The 20,211-nt window shown below is 45.4% G+C and overlaps 1 protein-coding gene across 1 annotated transcript in view; it reads right to left on the reverse strand.

Annotated features, from left to right (window-relative positions):
• Positions 1-12,982, reverse strand: part of LOC139385159 (chromodomain Y-like protein 2) — a 38,391-nt gene extending 25,409 nt beyond the window's left edge. The window contains exons 1-2 of the mRNA XM_071130244.1: positions 12,757-12,982; positions 1,621-2,287 (exon numbers count right to left, since the gene is read on the reverse strand). Coding sequence (XP_070986345.1) covers positions 1,621-2,287; positions 12,757-12,780 — 691 coding nt within the window. The 5' untranslated portion in view covers positions 12,781-12,982. The remainder of the gene's footprint in view (positions 1-1,620; positions 2,288-12,756) is intronic.
• Between the last annotated feature and the right edge of the window lie 7,229 nt (positions 12,983-20,211).

Raw genomic sequence — 20,211 nt, forward strand, 5'->3', positions numbered from 1 at the left:
CCGGACGTGCTATCTGTCCCAGACCTGCTGTTTTCAACTCTCTAGCGACAGCAGGAGTGGTAGAGATACTCTTAATGATCGGCTATGAAAAGCCAACTGACATTTACTCCTGAGGTGCTGACTTGCTGCACCCTCGACAACTACTGTGATTATTATTATTTGACCATGCTGGTCATTTATGAACATTTGAACATCTTGGCCATGTTCTGTTATAATCTCCACCCGGCACAGCCAGAAGAGGCCACCCCTCATAGCCTGGTTCCTCTCTAGGTTTCCTCCTAGGTTTTGGCCTTTCTGGGGAGTTTTTCCTAGCCACTGCGCTTCTACACCTCCGCCACGGCACAACCCAAGGGGGGGGGGGGGGCGCCAACCCAGACAGGATGACCACATCAGTGAATCAACCCACTCAGGTGACGCACCCCCTCCAGGGACGGCATGAGAGAGCCCCAGTAAGCCAGCATTGCTTGCTGTTTGGGGTTTTAGGCTGGGTTTCTGTACAACACTTTGAGATATCAGCTGATGTACAAAGGGCTATATAAATACATTTGATTTGATCAATGGAGTGACTTTCCATGTCTTGTTCTAGTCAGATAAGCGAACATTATTCAACATCGTCACAGCTCTGCCGTGGCGAAGGGCTCCAGCTTATCCTGAGTCCTAATAGAGAACTAACAGCAACAATAAAATGCTTTACAGAACATGATTCACACCTAACATAAATATGAGGTTTACAATAGTACTGTGTTGTAAAGTGTAACACACTGTGGTAATGTGGCCATTAACTGCTTTCAGTATATCATCAGTATGCTGTAATGTGTTAAATTTGCCACCTGGCATTGATTTTCTTGGGTATTGGACTAAAACAAAATCATAAAATACTACCACTGACAAACATCCAGTCTATCCAGACAAATTTAGAAGAATCTAACTATAAATGTGATGACAAACAGCCTCCACACATTGTGATTTGACCCTGGCAGAGGTGGAAAGGACTTTATAAATATAATCATTAACTCAATGAGACTAGTCTTGGACTGTGACCCGGGAGTGAAATTCACTGTCCTTATCACCACTCTCAGTAGTACAATACTGAACCATAAGGCATGCATTCAACTATAGGTTACGGAGGCATCCTCTGGCTGTCTCATCTACATCTGGTACAATGCAGAGATACAACCTGGTTTACCAAATCCACTATGGCATGTAGCTAACTGTCCAGGATACAACGCATTTCCATTTCAAATGAATATTCCCATCCCGCTGGAATCACTGTAATTCAATAGAGAACAAAACTACATTGAATCGGAATTGAGTGAAAACGAAAAATGATATAACAATATAACAATGTAATTTCCACTGGGCTATTATGTAAGCCGACTGGCTGGCATATTGGCAAGATAGCAAGCTGACTGAACAAACCAGCATCACCTCAAGCTGTGATGTAAATGTTCCGTCTATCCCCCTGTCTATCAATCCTACTAGAAATCCTAGAGCACATGTTCATTCAATCAATAGCTAGGGGCACAAATGTTTTCTGGCCAGGTCACTTGTCCAGGACAAACTTATGACCCTGCTATCTATAATAAGGTGTATATATACCATTCAGAGCGCGGCACTTACCTAGTTCATTGACCAGTGGTGTCCCGGGGGTCTCCACGCCCCCCATCACCCTCTCCGTGTCATGGGTCAGTCTGTGTGTCCTGGCTGCTGCCCTGTACAGGACAGGGTCCATCTCTCCGTTCTGTAGTCCGTTATGAGGGGCCCTTACCGGGGGCACAAACTGCAGTCCCCCCGGAGGAGCCTTGTACGGCATAGCTTTGGTCATCCTGTGTGGAGAGACATGCTTCCCACCCCCTCCTCCTCCTCCGCTCACCTTCTTCTGCTTCTGAGAAGCTCCAGTACCAACCCCCAAACCCATGCCCTCCCTTACTCCTGCCCCAGGATTAACCCCGGCCCCTGGACTAACACCAGTCCTTTTCTTCTTACGTGCCTCTGCTCGTGCTCTCGGGGTGTCTGGGGCAGGAGGACGGGCGGATAGGAGGTGTGGTCCAACTCCCCCTGGGGGCCCTCCTGGCCTCCCTGGTCCCCCAGCCGTCCCGGGGGGCAGTTTAGGGGGTTTGGGTTGTTTGTGTTGGGTGTGCAGATGCAGGCCGTCGATGAACTCCTCACAGTGCAGCAGGTGGTGCTCGGGCTCCCAGGTGTCCTCCTTGCTGCCGTAACCCTTCCACCGGATCAGGTACTCCCACTTGCCCTTCTTGTTGCGCCGCTTGTCCATGATCCGCTCCACCTAGAGGGAGAAAATCAAGAAAGAGTCAGTATTTCAAATGACATGATCACAATTCAATGACATTATCCTTGCCTAATAAATACCTATCAGTTCCTTGGTGATTCATTCAAAAATGTGCACATGATACCATTTGTAATGATTTCAAATCAGATTCAAAAAGTACCACCTGTCACCATGACATTCTCTAGTAAGTATGTGTAATAGGGATGTAAATAAAGTCTGACCAGGTTAGAGCTCCACTTTGAATCTCTCCTCTTTAATGTTAGCATAACCAGTCTATCAGTGATTCTGTTCTGGAATTGCTGTGCTGATAGGCAAGCTCTCATCATGCGTTAGAGAGAGCGGTTATGGGAGATGTAGGAGAGGAACAATGGGAGCAGCACTGTGATCACACCAATACAGATGAACCAGATATCTGTTCTGTGGATGATGAGAGAGGATTGATCAGCAAGTCAGAGTGGTACATTTCAAGTTTTATAACTTCAATAATGTAAAACGGTGGAGCTGACAGACTGAGCATTTTGGCATAAGGGTAATAATTCTATAACTTTCTGACTGCCCCACTTTTGATTTGCATGAAACATTCCATGCATGTTTGCCCATGGTAGAAGTGGTCAGAAAATGACTTGCTTGACATAATTGCCAAAACATTCAGGAGATAAAAGGTGCTCAAAGTTGACCCCTTTTGCATACATGAGACATCCATGTTTTCATCACTGAAAAAAGATAAACAGCTGGGTTTGATATCATTTGAAAGCTTACAAACAGGGTTGTCAAACTCTTTAATAATCACTTATAGAGGTGAAAGTCATGTCGTGCCTATAAACAAGTGAGAAGTGTGACTCCAAACTGCTGTCTGAAAGCAATGGGCACTTTCTCATTCACTCGAGAGATTTCATTGTTTTAGAAACATGGAAAAAAATGTGTGATTATAATGCCTACACTACAGTCTAGTTTGTTCATTGTGTGACAGACAGGGTGCTTTGACATATTCTCAAATGCACAATAATTAGACTCAGGAGAGCTGGTAATGATGAAGACAATGTTTGGCAGCACTGAACAAGTCCATTACCAACGAGGAAGTGTTCAATGTTCAGCGACTATATCTGGAATACACAAATAATACAAAGCACAAACCTTAAAAGTATAGACTGACACAGACAGACTCAATAAGAACAGCACACACACAAACAGAAAGACCAACAATAGAAGTAATTCCATCCTGGCTCCGACACAGAAGGACTGGCACAGGAACGCAAATGTACTGATAAAGAGTAGATGTCAGTGGAATAGTACACACACACACACACACACACACACACACACACACACACACACACACACACACACACACACACACACACACACACACACACACACACACACACACACACACACACACACACACACACACACACACACACACACACACACACACTTCCCTGACTAAACAGAAGGATCTCTGAAGGGGAAGAATCTGTTTCAAAGCTGACCAAATCATTTGGTTTTGTCATATAGACACTTACTGTATAAGCTACAAAGAGAACCACAAAGCACTTCTTCTTCCTCAGCTCTATATTAAACACTACTCAAGCAGGCCAATAGTACCAACTCCAGAGAGCTGGGAACGTCAGGGCAGCATACCCCATCTCCATTCCAAAATAGAGTCAAACTTAACATCTCAGACTATTCTAGCACAGATAAAGACACACTGTTTATTCGAACTTCATGAACAACTTAGACATTATATGCAAATGTTGTGGACACCTCTTCAAATTTGTGGATTTGGCTATTTCAGCCACACCTGTTCCTGACAGGTGTATCAAACCTAGCACACAGCAATGCAATCTCCATAGACAAAGATTGCGCAGCCATGCAATCCATAGACTAACATTGGCAGAAGGATGGCCTTGCTGTAGAGCTCAGTTACTTTCAATGTGGCACCGTCATAGGATACCTCCTTTCCCAACAAGTCAGTTCGTCAAATTTCTGCCCTCTAGAGCTGCCCCGGTCAACTGTAAATGCTGTTATTGTGAAGTGAAAACGTTTTAGAGCAACAATGGCTCAGACGTAAAGTGTTAGGCCACACAAGCTCACAGAATAGGACTGGCGAGTGCTGGAGCACACAGCGCGCAAAAATCATCTGTCCTCAGTTGCAACACTCACTACCGAGTTCCAAACTGTCTCTGGAACCAATGTCAGCACAAGAACTGTTCGTTGGGATCTCATGAAATGGGTTTCCATGGCCGAGCAGCCGCACACAAGCCCAAGATCACCACCGCAATGCCAAGTGACGGCTGGAGTGGTGTAAAGCTCGCCGCCATTGGAGCAGTGGAAACGGGTTCTCTGAAGTGATAAATCACACTTCACCATCTGGCAGTCTGATGGACGAATCTGGGTTTGCTGATGCCAGGAGAACGCTACCTGCCCCAATGCATAGTGCCAACTGTAAAGTTTGGTGGAGGAGGAATAATGGACTAGGGATGTTTTTCATGGTCTAGGCCCCTTAGTTCCAGTGAAGGGAAATCTTAACGCTACAGCATACAATGGCATTCTAGACTATTTTTTGCCTCCAACTTTGTGGCAATAGTTTGGAGAAGGCCTTTTCCTGTTTCAGCATGACAATGCCCACATGCACAAAGTGAGGTCCATACAGAAATGGTTACTCGAGATCAGTGTGGAAGAACTTGACTGGCCTGCACAGAGCCCTGACCTCAACCCCATCAAACACCTTTGGGATGAATTGAAATCTGACTGCAAGTCAGCCTTATCGCCTAACATCAGTGCCCGACCTCACTAATGCTCTAGTGGCTGAATGGAAGCAAGTCCCCACAGCAATGTTCCAACATCTAGTGGAAAGCCTTCCCAGAAGAGTTGTTATAGCTGCAAAAGGAGGGACCAACTCCATATTAATGCCCATGATTCTGGAATGAGATGTCCAATGAGCAGGTGTCCACATACTTTTGGTCATGTAGTGTATGTTTCTCGGCTTCCGGGGAGAATTGATTCTTAAAAGTACATTTGTAACGTCTTGCTGGTGGGAGATACAGTAGGACCCACTGTGGGAAGAAGATAAGAACCCATAGGCTGACATGTAGGCTGTTATCATGGAGAACCCTTAAACATGACTGTGGATATTCATGGTCACACACACACACACACACACACACACACACACACACACACACACACACACACACACACACACACACACACACACACACACACACACACACACACACACACACACACACACACACACACACACACACACACACACACACACACGACATTTGACAGAGCCATTATGAATGACCACAGAATACAAATAGTCAAGGGGGAGCTTTCTCCATTCTACACACAGATACCCGGATGCATAATAAAGGTTATGTTCCCTGGGTCAAGGGTTATGACCCTTTCAGTGGTCTATATTATTCTCTATAACATTCTGTTTTCGGAGTATATTCATGTGTGTGTGTGTGTAGATGTGCGTGTGGTACAGGTGTTCTTCTGTTTGCCTGTTGCATGTCCACCCCCGGAGACCAAGCAAACAGAAACAAGCCTAATTGGTTGGCAGCAGCTCTCTCACGCCCTCCACCACATCATCTCAGGAGGGACCTTCCCCCTAGATCTCCTGTTCTCATAGAGGCAGTTGACAATGGCACTGGAGAAACTAGCAGCAGACCTTGATGCTTCAGGGACCTCACTGAGGTTCTCTGTAGCCATTCATGCTTTATTTCAATAACCATCATTACATGCTGCAGAAAAGCAATCTTTATTATCACATTAAGGAAGCCAAACACTGTAGAATTCAAGTGTGTTAATAGACATAACTCTATCTATGGTGTCCTCTTCCATCATCTGTGATGGCCTCTTTGTTTGCAAATGAATATACAGTACACTGATTGTCAGCTATTAACCTGAACTGTTGACCTAGGTTGTTCTCTGACAGTACAACATTAAAGATAGAAACCAAATTAGTATTGGAAAGGGGGCGGTTTTATAGAGAACAGAGTCTGTTTTATACTGCAATCCATTTCTTGATCCAGTCCTCCATTCATCACACAACCTCACATCTTGCCAAGAGTTGTTTTTCTTCAGCAGTTAACCTTGTACCAGATGGAAGTGCCCTGACATTTAGCCCCAGCCTTTCCTTGGTGTTTAGTTGTCTCATACACAATGCTGCGGATGACATGCTGTGGGAAGACAAGCAGACTCCCACACTAAGGAGCATGCAGACATCAGTCTGGCTACTATACTTTACCCTCCCCACTAGTTATGTAGCTGCCTGCCTCCAGTTCAAATGCTTCTCTCCTTTCCTTTAGAAAACATCCTCCCACCCACATGACTTCAATGGAGCTTGACTTAGCCCTAGCATCGAAGGTGGGAGGGGCAGCATGTGTGTGTTGGTGTGTGCCTGTGTATGTGTACAGAGGAGAGTTTAATGAAATGCCTTTTTAAAAGAAAAAAGGAGTAACAAAAAGTAGTGATTTACTCCCACACAGGAGAGAGCCAGCAGCGCAGAGCTCCACATGACATACACATCTGTGTAACACACACACAGCAAGCCGGAATGGCCGTCTGCCTCCCAGCAAGCCCATTAACACATAGTAGGACACTGAGCCCAAATGACCATCTGCCCATTACCAGACAGTGATGGGATGAGCAACAGGGACATAAATACAGAGCCGCTCCACATTGATACTATGCTGGCCTGTGTATAAAAAGATGTATATGTGTATAGAAAGTATTCAGACCCCTTCACTTTTTACACAATTTGTCACCTTACAGCCTTATTCTAAAATGTATTATAACACCCCTTCCCCCCTCAATTAGTGATTACAGCCTCAAGTCTTCTTGGGTATGACACTACAAGCTTGGCACACCTGTATTTGGGAAGTTTCTCCCATTCTTCTATGCATATTTTCAGGTCTCCCCAGAGATGTTTGATCGGGTTCAAGTCTGGGATCTGGCTGGGTCACTGAAGGACATTCAGAGATTTGCCACTCCTGCATTGTCTTGGCTGTGTGCTTTGGGTTGTTGTCCTGTTGGAAGGTGAACCTTCGACCCAGTCTGAGGTCCTGAACGCTCTGGAGCAGGTTTTCATCAAGGATCTCTCTGTACTTTGCTCAGTTCATATTTCTCCCGATCCTGACTAGTCTCCCGGTCCCTGCCGCTGAAAAACATCGCCACAGCATGATGCTGCCATCACAATGCTTCACCGTAGGGATGGTATTGGCTAGGTGATGAGCGGTGCCTGGTTTCCTCCAGATGTGACGCTTGGCATTCAGGCCAAAGAGTTCAATCTTGGTTTCATCAGACCAGAGAATCTTGTTTCTCATGGTCATAAAGTCCTTTAGGTGGCTTTTGGCAAACTCCAAGCAGACTGTCATGTGCCTTTTACTGAGGAGTGGTGGAGAGCTGCACAGATGGTTTTCCTTCTGGAAGGTTCTCCCATCTCCAGGTGCTCTGGACACAATTCTGTCTCGGAGCTCTAAGGACAATTCCTTCGACCTCATGGCTGGGTTTTTGCTCTGACATGCACTGTCAACTGTGGGACCTTTATATAGACAGGTGTGTGCCTTTCCAAATCATGTCCAATCAATTGAATTTACCACAGATGGACTCCAAGTTGTAGAAACATCTCAAGGATGATCAATGGAAACAGGATGTACCTGAGCTCAATTTCGAGTCTTATAGCAAAGGGTCTGAATGCTTATGTAAATAAGGTATGCTTTTTTACATTTTTAATACATTTGCAAAAATGTCTATGTTTTCGCTTTGTCATTCTGGGAATTTGTGTATTTTCTATTCATTCCATTTTAGAATAAGGCTGTAACGTAACAAAATGTGGAAAAAGTTAAAGGATCTGAATACTTTCCACTGTGTCATATTGAGCCTGAATGGTGTGTGTCCAGCTTGCTCATTACCAGAGAGAGGAGATATACTAAAGAGACGTGTGCTGTGGAGAGTCTTCACCTCATTCCCTGGAGCCAGCTGCTTCTTACAGCGCCATGGTGGCCCTGGCCAGTCTGCTCCTTCTGACAATGACCACCCCCAAGGGGGACAATCAGCAGGGGGCAGACGTTCAATCTCAGTAGCGCACACACACACACACACACACACGCATGCATGCACATACACAGACACAGACACACACACACACAGTTGGGCTGGTGTAATGAGACCGTAACATCCTCTTTCTCACTCTGACATAAGGGCCATTGTTAGTGGCCGGACCTGACATGTCACCCTGCTGGGTTCTTACTCCCAAATTGATTATTTCTGTATGCCTGTTCACCAACTATTTAATAGGAGTCACAAGCCAAGAAACACTGATTACGTGCACATTTGCAGACAAGTGGACATAAACACTAGAAACAAAAAAGAAACATACACAACTTCTATTCCATTTGCATTTCAACTAGGCTATCAGGAGAATGTTTAATGTTAAAGGCTTTAGGTGTGGATGTGGAGCTGTTGAGCTCCAGCAGTGACGAATGCTCCTGCCACCCGAGGTGCTGTGCACATTAGTATGACTTAACAACCTAAGATGGACGAGCAGCAGGGGTGTCATGAAGAGACAATTATGATGCTTACCGCCCCGCGCACTGTCACACTAACCAGATCAAAGCCGACTTCAGAGAGAGAGAGAGAGAGAGGAGGGGGAAAACACTCTCCTTCCTCAGGTTAGTAAAACACACAAGAGGAGTGGGTTGGAGGGGTTCAACAACACACACAATAGATGACTATGAGCTGGCAGGGAATCAGTGGAGGTGGAGATGCCTATCCTGAGCTGCCAAAAGCCTCAGTCTCCAGTTCACAGTACCCAGAGCCTGGGTATAGCAGGAACACACAGAGGTCAGCCAGGGCTGAGTACTGCAGTTCAAACAGTGTCAAAGGGGTTCATTTAGTCCTTCTAAATTAAAATGGACATTTCTGTTTGTTGGTAGTGAACACAGAATTCATGAAAGAAGCCAAATCTCAATTTAAGCAATGGTCAAAGAACACATTGTGAGTATACTGTCTCTGAGACAGCTTCAGTGTATTTGGCGACCCATTAAGTGCTGTGTATCTCCCATGCAATGCATAGTTTATTGCCCTCATGGCCCACGTTTCCCCCTGCGAGGTCAACCCGTTTCCTCCAGTCTCTCTCCACCGCTCCCAATGGCTAGTTACAACTACTTTAGTTTTGAACAAGAACTTGTGGTCGTGTGTTGTGCTGATAAAGGGTGCAGGGTGGTGCGGTCTGCACAACGTATCACTGGGGGCAAACTACCTGCCCTCCATGACACCTACAGCACCCCATGTCATAGGAAGGCCAAAAAGATCATCAAGGACAACAAAAACCCGAGACACTGCCTGTTCACCCGGCTACCATCCAGAAGGCGAGGTCAGTACAGGTGCATCAAAGATGGGACCGAGAGATTGAGAAACAGCTTCTATCTAAGGCCATCAGACTGCTAAACAGCAATCACTAACTTAGAGATGCTGCTGCCTAGACTGAGAACCAATCACTGGACACTTTAATAAATGGATCACTAGTCACTTTAAATAATGCCACTTTAATCATGTTTACATATCTTACATCACATGTATATACTGTATCTTATATCATCTACTGCACCTTGCCTGTGCCGCTCGGCCATCGCTCATCCATATATTTATATGTACATATTCTCATTCACCCCTTTAGATTTGTGTGTATTAGGTAGAGGATGGAAATTGTTAGATTACTTGTTAGATGTGTGTGTATTAGGGAATTGTTAGAATACTTAGATATTAGATATTACTGCACTGTCGGAATTAGAAGCACAAGCATTTCGCTACATTCGCATTAACATCTGCTAACCATGTGTATGTGACCAATAAAATTTGATTTGAACTTGAGCAATACTTAAATCACTTGTTGACTAATCAAAAGGTTCTAATTTAGCTCACTCCATGACCACTTTCATGACATTTTCTGGAGGCGTACAAATGTGATTTATTTCTATAACAGAATATTCATATTTCACTACATCATATCATGCATTTCTTGAAAACATAACACAAATTCCTAAATATAGCCTATCTATTGCTAATCCATAGGATTACTGCTGCTCAGTCACACAACAGAGGATTTAGCAGAACTGCAGGTGTTCTGAGACATTGGAGCATCTAGTGTAGGTGGCCACTTGAATAGACCAGACCATCTCAATCAATATGAGATAAGGAGAGGGAGAACATAAAATGAGTGTGTGTGAGTGAGTGAGAGAGAAAGAAAGTGTGTGTGTGTGTGTGGGGGGGGGGGGGGGCAGAGAGAAGCAGAGAAAGAGAGATGCAAAGAGAGATTAATGTTTGAGTGATGGTGCATAAGAAAGTAGCATAATTGTACAATCATAGGCCTATCATATTTCAAAGATATTCCTCTGAAAACTTTATGAAATTAAGTTGAGACATGATCTTGAAATATCAATAATTCTGAGCTCTTCAATGTTTCAAATATGATTCAGATAATTTTGATTCAACTTGCATTTAACTGGGTGTATAGGCCTAGATGTTGCAGTTCCTAATTGGAAAGTAAAAACTCCAGTTCAAATTCCTCTTCAGCACATCATAGTTTCTTAATGCTTCTAAACTAAGTGTATCATAGTCCTACAGTTTGTTAGGTAGCCTAAACACACCTTCACGTGTAACACACTTACAGGCCTACATTTCCTGAATACAATTCACGAGTCATACAGAGGGACACTATTGATAGTGAAGTCTTCCTCTCATACTTGTGTTACCACATGTGATTGAACCAGTTCACCTCACCTCAGTTCACCTCGCTTACTGGAATACACAGATTAAAATGAATGAATATGGATTCAAACACCTGAAGAGGAGTATTTGGTGGAAAGTGGATATGCACATTTCCAACTACGTCAGCAAACACAGGAAATGTAGGCTTTATGACAATGTTATGCCTAATGACTAAAAATAACGTGTTATTACTAATGGCTCAGGTGGTAGAGCATGGCGGTTGCTACGCCAGGGTTGTGGGTTCGATTCCCAAAGGGTCCAGTATGAAAATGTATTCACTCACTCCTGTAAGTCCCTCTGGATAAGAGTGTCTGCTAAATGACTCAAATGTAATGAATAAGAATTATAACCAATCTACCACTACAGCCTAACAAACACAGTCAGACGGGATCATTTCAGAAGACATTTAACTGACCAAACCATTTCTCAAACCAATAGTGAAACAATGTAACAGAGAATTCCTAGCCAATAAATCATATTAGAGCATACATTTTAGTTATGGCAACAAACCGCAGGAAATAGCTCACAGCTGAGAACAAGCACTAATGTCAACCTGTTCAACAGTTGATGGTGACATGCCACACAATAGGTCAAGTACAAGGCAACTTATTTACCTATCTGGTGATGACCAGGCAATCCAACTAGTTTATGACCTTGTAGTGCAACTGGTATAGGCCACCGTGAAAAGAAAGTGAAACATGGTCGCATGACATCACTCCTCCAATAAAGAAGAGTTGGAGTCAGCAACATTGTACAATAGGCCTACAACAAGCACAAGACTAGCATGGAAGACTGACCAAGTTGTTGGCAGCAATAAATCCAATCCATCCCCATCAAAGTCATGCCATCCCATTGGGCCAAAACTGGTTGAATCAACGATGTTTCCACATCATTTCAACTCCCCAAAAAGCAATGTGATGACGTTGAATCAACGTGGAAACTGATTGGATTTGCAAAAAGTCATCAACTCGAGGGCATCTTTTTTTAGCACAACTTTTAACCTAAATCCAACAAAAAAAGGCACCATGTCATTGATTTCACTTTAGTTGAAAACTCAACCAAATGTTGGCCTAAATCAAAACTAGACGTTGAACTGACGTGTGTGCCCAGTGGGATGTGCGCGTAAACATCGAGACCTTCTAGGCTATTCCATCCATCCATCACTCAACATTTGGCAAACTTTGCGCCCCGGAATTGTTGAGGCGCACATTTTGGCACAACAAATGCATCATCTAGTTAAACCACAATAACTCCATCGAAGCTTCTCCACTACATTGTTGTCACCTCCACTAAATGTTTGCTAGGCTAATAGTACATTGCCTATCCTCTGGCATGCGCACCTTCCTAACCATCACCCGCCTGGAGCAATTTAACGTGTCCGTTTAGTGCTCCTGTCACTTTATCGTGACTTTCAACAAGCGCGACCGATAGGGAGTTTATATTTTATGATCCTATCGCGAACTCGAACACTCACAACTCTATACAATTCACCCCATACAAAAGTCGCCGAGGCACATCGAAAAAAAGACGAGCCTCATCTTCTCGAGAGGATTGGTTAGTTTCGCCTGTCAAATGGTTTAGGACTTCGTTTTTTCTCCATTAACGAGGACCTCCCCTTACTTCCTAATTCCAGTGTTCGTCAATATTACTGAGTATTTCTTTTAGACATGGTTTCACAGTACCTCGTAAAGGTCTCCCGAAGCCATCCTGTGGTGCGGACTTCGGCGGCGCGGCGTTCTTGCTTGCCTTGTTGGCTTTTTTGGATCCTATTCGCTCGGTGTTTTGGCGAAAGCCCCGATAGACGGGTATTAGCGAGCAGCCTTGTTATTCTGAGCCAGCCGCAGTAGCAGATCATCAGACAGTGTCAATCGAGCCCGGCGCTCTGCGATGGATCGCTCTTCACTTAAAACAAACAACCAAGGGGAGATTGGGGCGGTGCTGTTTATTCAGTGCCGAGTGGATGACTGAAATTAGTCAACGTATGAACGTAATCATGTGTGAAATGCGCTCCAGTCCCCTGTGCTGTCTGCGCTGTAGAGGTAGCTCAATCTCCATGAACCAAATGGCTGATGTATAGACGTCTACTGTTGAGGGACACCAAATGATGAGTCCAATTTGCTTTCCTTTCCTGTCTGTCCAGTTGAATTGAGACGATCATTTGAAGAACTAATTGGTTTTATAATCAATTTCACCTAGCACATATATTATTGTGAGTAATGCGATGTAGTACATTTGTTTAGAGAACTGTCATTGCTCATTATAGTAGACATATTGCCCTCTTCCATTTTACTGCAATTTTTCACATTCAATGTTAAAATGACACGATGACCCTGACACTCACTGTAATGAATGTTCTCCATGTAATAACATAGTTGTTAACATTTATTTACCCTAAATGAGACAGGCCTACTTTTCCAATAGTGAATGGGTTACATTTACTCACCAGGTGTAAATTAAATGCAGAATAACATCGGCCTGCTCCTCTGAATACCTTCCTGTTTTAGTTGGTGCCTAAACTCAACTGGTTATTAATTTAATTAAGAATACGATTATCACTGCTTTTTCAATACTGACATAGTGTGGACAATTATTGACAGTTTACAGTTTAGTGGAAAGTGGATGACGGAAATAGATAGATCATTTTGATATTATTGCTCTATATTGATTGTAATCCGAGGGCCCTTTAGATACTCCTTACATACTTGGTGTCCTGTGATACCCATTTACTTGGCTGTGGTTTGCTTTCACATTAAACTCTTATTAAACGCTCAACACACATTTAGCCCCTACTCACCAGATATTTAGAGATACTTGGTTTCTCTCTAAGTAAGGCTGTATGTGTGTGTGTGTGTGTGTGTGTGTGTGTGTGTGTGTGTGTGTGTGTTTGTGTGTGTGTGTGTGTGTGTGTGTGTGTGGCTAACCACAAACCACACCCTTCAACCCCACCCCCAACAAATGGCCTCTAAGCCAACACAGCACGGTTGACGTGAAATTAGGGCTTGTGGAACTTCCTGTGACCCCACTTACTGTCCCCTATCTGCGTCTCTCTCTCCTACTGCAGTTCATACAGCCTCGTTCTGAATCATGGGTTTTCCCTGGCCATCTAATGACAGGCAAAATAAACCCTGGAGTTTCCTCAATGTTGTCAGTGGTTGACACCATTTTTAACGGTATAACAAACCCTCTCTTGGAGTATGAAACAAGTGCTGAACATTTGTGAGAATGATTTGTAGGGATGTTCCTGGTATGTTAAAACATTGACCTCAGACACGTTTTGCCTTTAAAACCAGGGACATCTCTGGCAGTAAGGGAATGAGGAAATGACAGAGGAGGAGGTGTAGTCTGAGTAGATTCCAGTTTGCTGTATGAGATCCCTTTTCCATTTGCTGAAAACCAAACTGTTTGGACTGTTTAGCCGGAGGTGCACCAACACAAAGTCTATCATATACTTCCAGCGGCTCTGCATTTCATTGTATTTGGCATGACTAGAAAAAGTGTTATGTGTAATGCAAGGCCAAAACTGAGAGAGGGTGAGAGAAGAATAAGAAATTACGTCCCTTAAAAAGTTGAATTCTCTGTATTTCTAGTTGTGAAATCACTATACGTTATTGGTATGATGGACACAAACGTCTCCCGTCTACAAAACTGCTGTAGACCTGTCATGTACAGTACTACTAAGATATAGTGGGGTTATAAATTATAAGTGCTCCTGATAAGTGCTACAATGCCGTATGACTGCATAATAACCCATCGTACCTGTTGACCATAAGTAACATGTTCCTGCTGCTTTGGCAAACGCCCATGTTTAGCCATGGCTATTTACAGACCATGACAAAGGGTTTATGCCCTTCACTGTTAGAATGACAACACAATTATCAGGCACAACGGAAGGTGTGCCCTTTTGAACACATGATGTCAGCTCTCTGTTTGCACTTTCACCTCATACCTTACTCCCAAATCATTTGTCACAGAAAGCAAAAAGAAGGAAGGGACAGAACTGAAATGACTCTACTCTACTTTGGATATACAGCAGTGAATGTAAGCCTCGGTGTCCTACCTTCTATATGTCACCAGACAAAGCCAGCAGGAAAGTAGTGGGTGTGTGTGTGGTTTGTGATCACTTCTAAATGTCATACATGCCAGTGTTTGTCTAATACAAAAAACAACCAGTGTGAATCCCATAGCAATGGTCATTTTCCATAGTCTATTTAGATTTTAAAACCCCATTTTACACTTCATCTATTCTAGAAAATCTGTACTTGTATGTTTTGCCATCAAGCCTTTCAAATCAGGGTGCTTATGTGGCGTGCTTCTTAGACAGAGGTTTTAACTATGCCTTTTGCCTTTGAGGTGTTCATACTATCAAAAAATCTGCTAACAAAGCCTCTATCTATCTCAATGAATCCCCCTGTAGTTTACACATCAAGGTTCAGCCTGTCTTTTCCAGCCCTTGAAGCCATTATAAACCAATAGTATTTTGTGTTTGAGCCACAGAGTCCTCACAGACATATTTGACCTTGTATCAGTTGGGAGTGATTACTCATTATTTGGCGATATTTAAGACATTGTCTTTCTCGAACTATCTGTCCTCCCAACAGACTTCACTCAGGTAATTGTTTGATTTGTGTCTTTTATCAACAATGTCAGGCAGTTCCTTAAGTCCACTGTTGTTCCATTGCATCAGCAAGATGGTGTCACCTCTACGCAACACATTTATCAGAACTATCACATATTGTTGTTGATGCCTTTCATAAACAACTGATGTGTGCAGAACACTTGCCCAGAGCAGTGAACATATGGCACATGATACAGTTGAATTCAGATGTTTACATACACTTAGGTTGGAGTCATTAAAACTCATTTTTCAACCACTCCACAAATTTCTTGTTAACAAACTATAGTTTTGGCAAGTCGGTTAGGACATCTACTTTGTTCATGACACAAGTCATTTTTCCAACAATTGTTTACAGACAGATTATTTCACTTATAATTCACTGTATCACAATTGCAGTGGGTCAGAAGTTTACATACACTAAATTGACTGTGCCTTTAAACAGCTTGGAAAATTCCAGAAAATGATGTCATTGGGGGTGGCAGCATCATGTTGTGTAGGTGCTTTGCTGCAGGAGGGGTTGGTGCACTTCACAGAATAGATGGCATCATGAGGCAGGAAAAGGATGTGAATATATGAATATATTGAAGCAACATCTCAAGACATCAGTCAGGAAGTTAAAGCTTGGTCGCAAATGGGTCTTCCAAATGGACAATGACCCCAAGCATACTTCCAAAGTTGTGGAAAAGGACTTAAGGACAACGAAGTCAAGGTATTGGAGTGGCCATCACAAACTATTGACATCATCCTATAGAAAATTTGTGGGTGTCACGCCCTGACCATAGTTTACTTTGTATTTTCTATGTTTTGGTTGGTCAGGGTGTGATCTGAGTGGGCATTCTATGTTACATGTCTAGTTTGTCCAGTTCTATGTTCGGCCTGATATGGTTCTCAATCAGAGGCAGGTGTTCGTCATTGTCTCTGATTGGGAACCATATTTAGGTAGCCTGGGTTTCACTGTGTGTTTGTGGGTGATTGTTCCTGTCCTATGTGTCCCTGTGTTCACACTATATAGGCTGTTAGGGTTTCGTTACGTTTTGTTTTGTAGTATTGTATTGGAGATTCGTGTTTCGTATTATTAATAAACATGGATCGTAAACCACACGCTGCATTTTGGTCCGACTCTCCTTCGTATGAAGACGAAACGCGTTACAGAATCACCCACCACCAACGGACCAAGCAGCGTGTCAACAGGCAGGAGCAGCGCGAGGAGAAGCGCAATAAGGATTTCTGGACATGGGAGGAAATCCTCGACGGGAGAGGACCCTGGGCTAAACCAGGGGAGTGTAGCCGCCCAAAGGTGCAGCAGGAGAAGAGGCAACAGGAGCAGCCCAAAGAGGAGGTATGGACATGGGAGGACGAATTAGAAGGAAGAGGACCCTGGGCTCAGCCAGGAGAATATCGCCGCCCCAAAGAAGAACTGGAGGCGGCGAAAGCTGAGAGGCGCAGATATGAGGAGGCAGCACGACGTAGCGGATGGAAGCCTGAGAGGCAGCCCCAAAAATTTCTTGGGGGGGGGCTAACAGGGAGTATGGCTATGCCAGGTAGGAGACCTGAGCAGACTCCCTGTGCTTACCGGGGGGCTAGAGAGACCGGACAGGCACCGTGTTATGCAGTGGTGCGCACGGTGTCTCCAGTGCGGGTGCATAGCCCGGTGCGGTATATTCCAGCTCCGCGTGTCTGCCGGGCTAGATTGAGCGTCGAGCCTAATGCCATGAAGCCGGCTCTACGCAGCTGGTCCCCAGTGCGTCTCCTTGGGCCGGCTTACATGGCACCAGCCTTGCGCTCGGTGTCTCCGGTTCGCCTGCATAGCCCAGTGCGGGCTATTCCACCTCGCCGCACTGGCAGGGCGACCGTGAGCATTCAACCAGGTAAGGTTGGGCAGGCTCGGTGCTCAAGAGCTCCAGTGCGCCTGCACGGTCCGGTTTTTCCAGTACCACCTCCACACCCCAGCCCTCCGGTAGCAGCTCCCCGCACCAGGCTTCCTGTGCGTGTCCTTGGCCCAGTACCACCAGTGCCAGTACCACGCATCAGGCCTACAGTGCGCCTCGCCTGTCCAGCGCTGTCGGAGCCCTCCTCCTCTCCAGCGCTGTCGGAGTCTCCCGCCTGTTTAGCGCTGTCAGAGCTTTCCGCCTCTACAGCGCTGCCGGAGTCTCCCGCCTGTTCAGAACTGCCAGTTAGCATAGAGCTGCCAGTTAGCATAGAGCTGCCAGTTAGCTTAGAGCTGCCAGTTAGCAAGGAGCTGCCAGTCTGCAAGGAGCTGCCAGTCTGCAAGGAGCTGCCAGTCTGCATAGAGCTGCCAGTCTGCATGGAGCTGCCAGTCTGCAAGGAGCCGCCAGAGCTGCCTGTCTGCAGGATGCCGCCAAAGCTGCCAGTCTGCAAGGAGCCGCCAGAGCTGCCAGTCTGCAAGGAGCCGCCAGAGCTGCCAGTTAGCATGGAGCAGCCAGGGCCGCCAGTCAGCATGGAGCAGCCAGGGCCGCCAGTCAGCATGGAGCAGCCAGGGCCGCCAGTCAGCATGGAGCAGCCAGGGCCGCCAGTCAGCATGGAGCAGCCAGTCAGCATGGAGCAGCCAGTCAGCATGGAGCAGCCAGAGCAGCCAGTCAGCATGGAGCAGCCAGAGCTGCCAGTCAGCATGGAGCAGCCAGTCAGCATGGAGCAGCCAGAGCTGCCAGTCAGCATGGAGCAGCCAGTCAGCATGGAGCAGCCAGAGCTACCAGTCATCATGGAGCAGCCAGTCAGCATGGAGCAGCCAGAGCTGCCAGTCGACCAGACTCTTCCAGAGCTGCCAGTCGACCAGACTCTTCCAGATCTGCCAGTCGTCCAGACTCTTCCAGATCTGCCAATCGTCCAGACTCTCTCAGATCTGCCAGTCGTCCAGATTCTCCCAGATCTGCCAGTCGACCAGATTCTCCCAGATCCGCCAGTCGACCAGATTTTCCCAGATCCGCCAGTCGACCAGATTTTCCCAGATCCGCCAGTCGACCAGATTTTCCCAGATCCGCCAGTCGACCAGATTCTCCCAGATCCGCCAGTCGACCAGATTCTCCCAGATCCGCCAGTCGACCAGATTCTCCCAGATCCGCCAGTCGACCAGATTCTCCCAGATCCGCCAGTCGACCAGATTCTCCCAGATCCGCCAGTCGACCAGATTCTCCCAGATCCGCCAGTCGACCAGATTCTCCCAGATCCGCCAGTCGACCAGATTCTCCCAGATCCGCCAGTCGACCAGATTCTCCCAGATCCGCCAGTCGACCAGATTCTCCCAGATCCGCCAGTCGACCAGGATCTGCTGAAACCGCCAGCCAGCCAGGTTCTGGTAGTTTCTACTACCTGCCTGGGCTTCCTCTCAGTGCTGAGCTTCTTCTCAGTGCTGAGCTTCCTCTCAGTGCTGAGCTACCCATCTGTCCCGAGTTACCTCTGTCCCGAGCTGTCCCTCTGTCCCATGTTATCATTGTGGTGGGTAACCTATTTAGGGACGTTTAGGAGGGGGATTAAAACTGTCATGGAGTGGGGTCCACGTCCAGCGCCAGAGCCGCCACCGCGGACAGATGCCCACCCAGACCCTCCCCTATAGGTTCAGGTTTTGCGGCCGGAGTCCGCACCTTGGGGGGGGGGTACTGTCACGCCCTGACCATAGTTTACTTTGTATTTTCTATGTTTTGGTTGGTCAGGGTGTGATCTGAGTGGGCATTCTATGTTACATGTCTAGTTTGTCCAGTTCTATGTTCGGCCTGATATGGTTCTCAATCAGAGGCAGGTGTTCGTCATTGTCTCTGATTGGGAACCATATTTAGGTAGCCTGGGTTTCACTGTGTGTTTGTGGGTGATTGTTCCTGTCCTATGTGTCCCTGTGTTCACACTATATAGGCTGTTAGGGTTTCGTTACGTTTTGTTTTGTAGTATTGTATTGGAGATTCGTGTTTCGTATTATTAATAAACATGGATCGTAAACCACACGCTGCATTTTGGTCCGACTCTCCTTCGTATGAAGACGAAACGCGTTACAGTGGGCAGAAGTGAAAAAGCATGTGTGAGCAAGGAGGTCTACAAACCTGACTCAGTTACACCAGCTCTGTCAGGAGGAATGGGCCAAAATTCACTCAATTTATTGTGGGAAGCTTGTGGAAGGCTACCCAAAATGTTTGACCCAAGTTAAACATTTAAAAGCAATGCTACCAAGTACTATTTGAGTGTATGTAAACTTTTGATCCACTGGGAATGTGATGAGATGTGACACATTCTGACATTTCATGTTCTTAAAATAAAGTGATGATCCTAACTGACCTAAGACAGGGAATTTTTACTAAGGTTAAATGTCAGGAATTGTGAAAAACTGAGTTTAAATGTATTTGGCTAAGGTGTATGTAAACTTCTGACTTCAACTGTACATATCTCAGAATAATCTGAAGTCACTCAGAGACTCAACTGTGTAATGGCACACCTGTTATCCTGTGACACAGTACCTGAGGTGTTTGAGAAAGGTACACAGCATAGAACCTTGAGAGGGTTTAAAAGGCTTATTGAG

Source organism: Oncorhynchus clarkii, chromosome 26 (assembly GCF_045791955.1).
Source record: "Oncorhynchus clarkii lewisi isolate Uvic-CL-2024 chromosome 26, UVic_Ocla_1.0, whole genome shotgun sequence".
Taxonomy (NCBI): domain Eukaryota; kingdom Metazoa; phylum Chordata; class Actinopteri; order Salmoniformes; family Salmonidae; genus Oncorhynchus; species Oncorhynchus clarkii.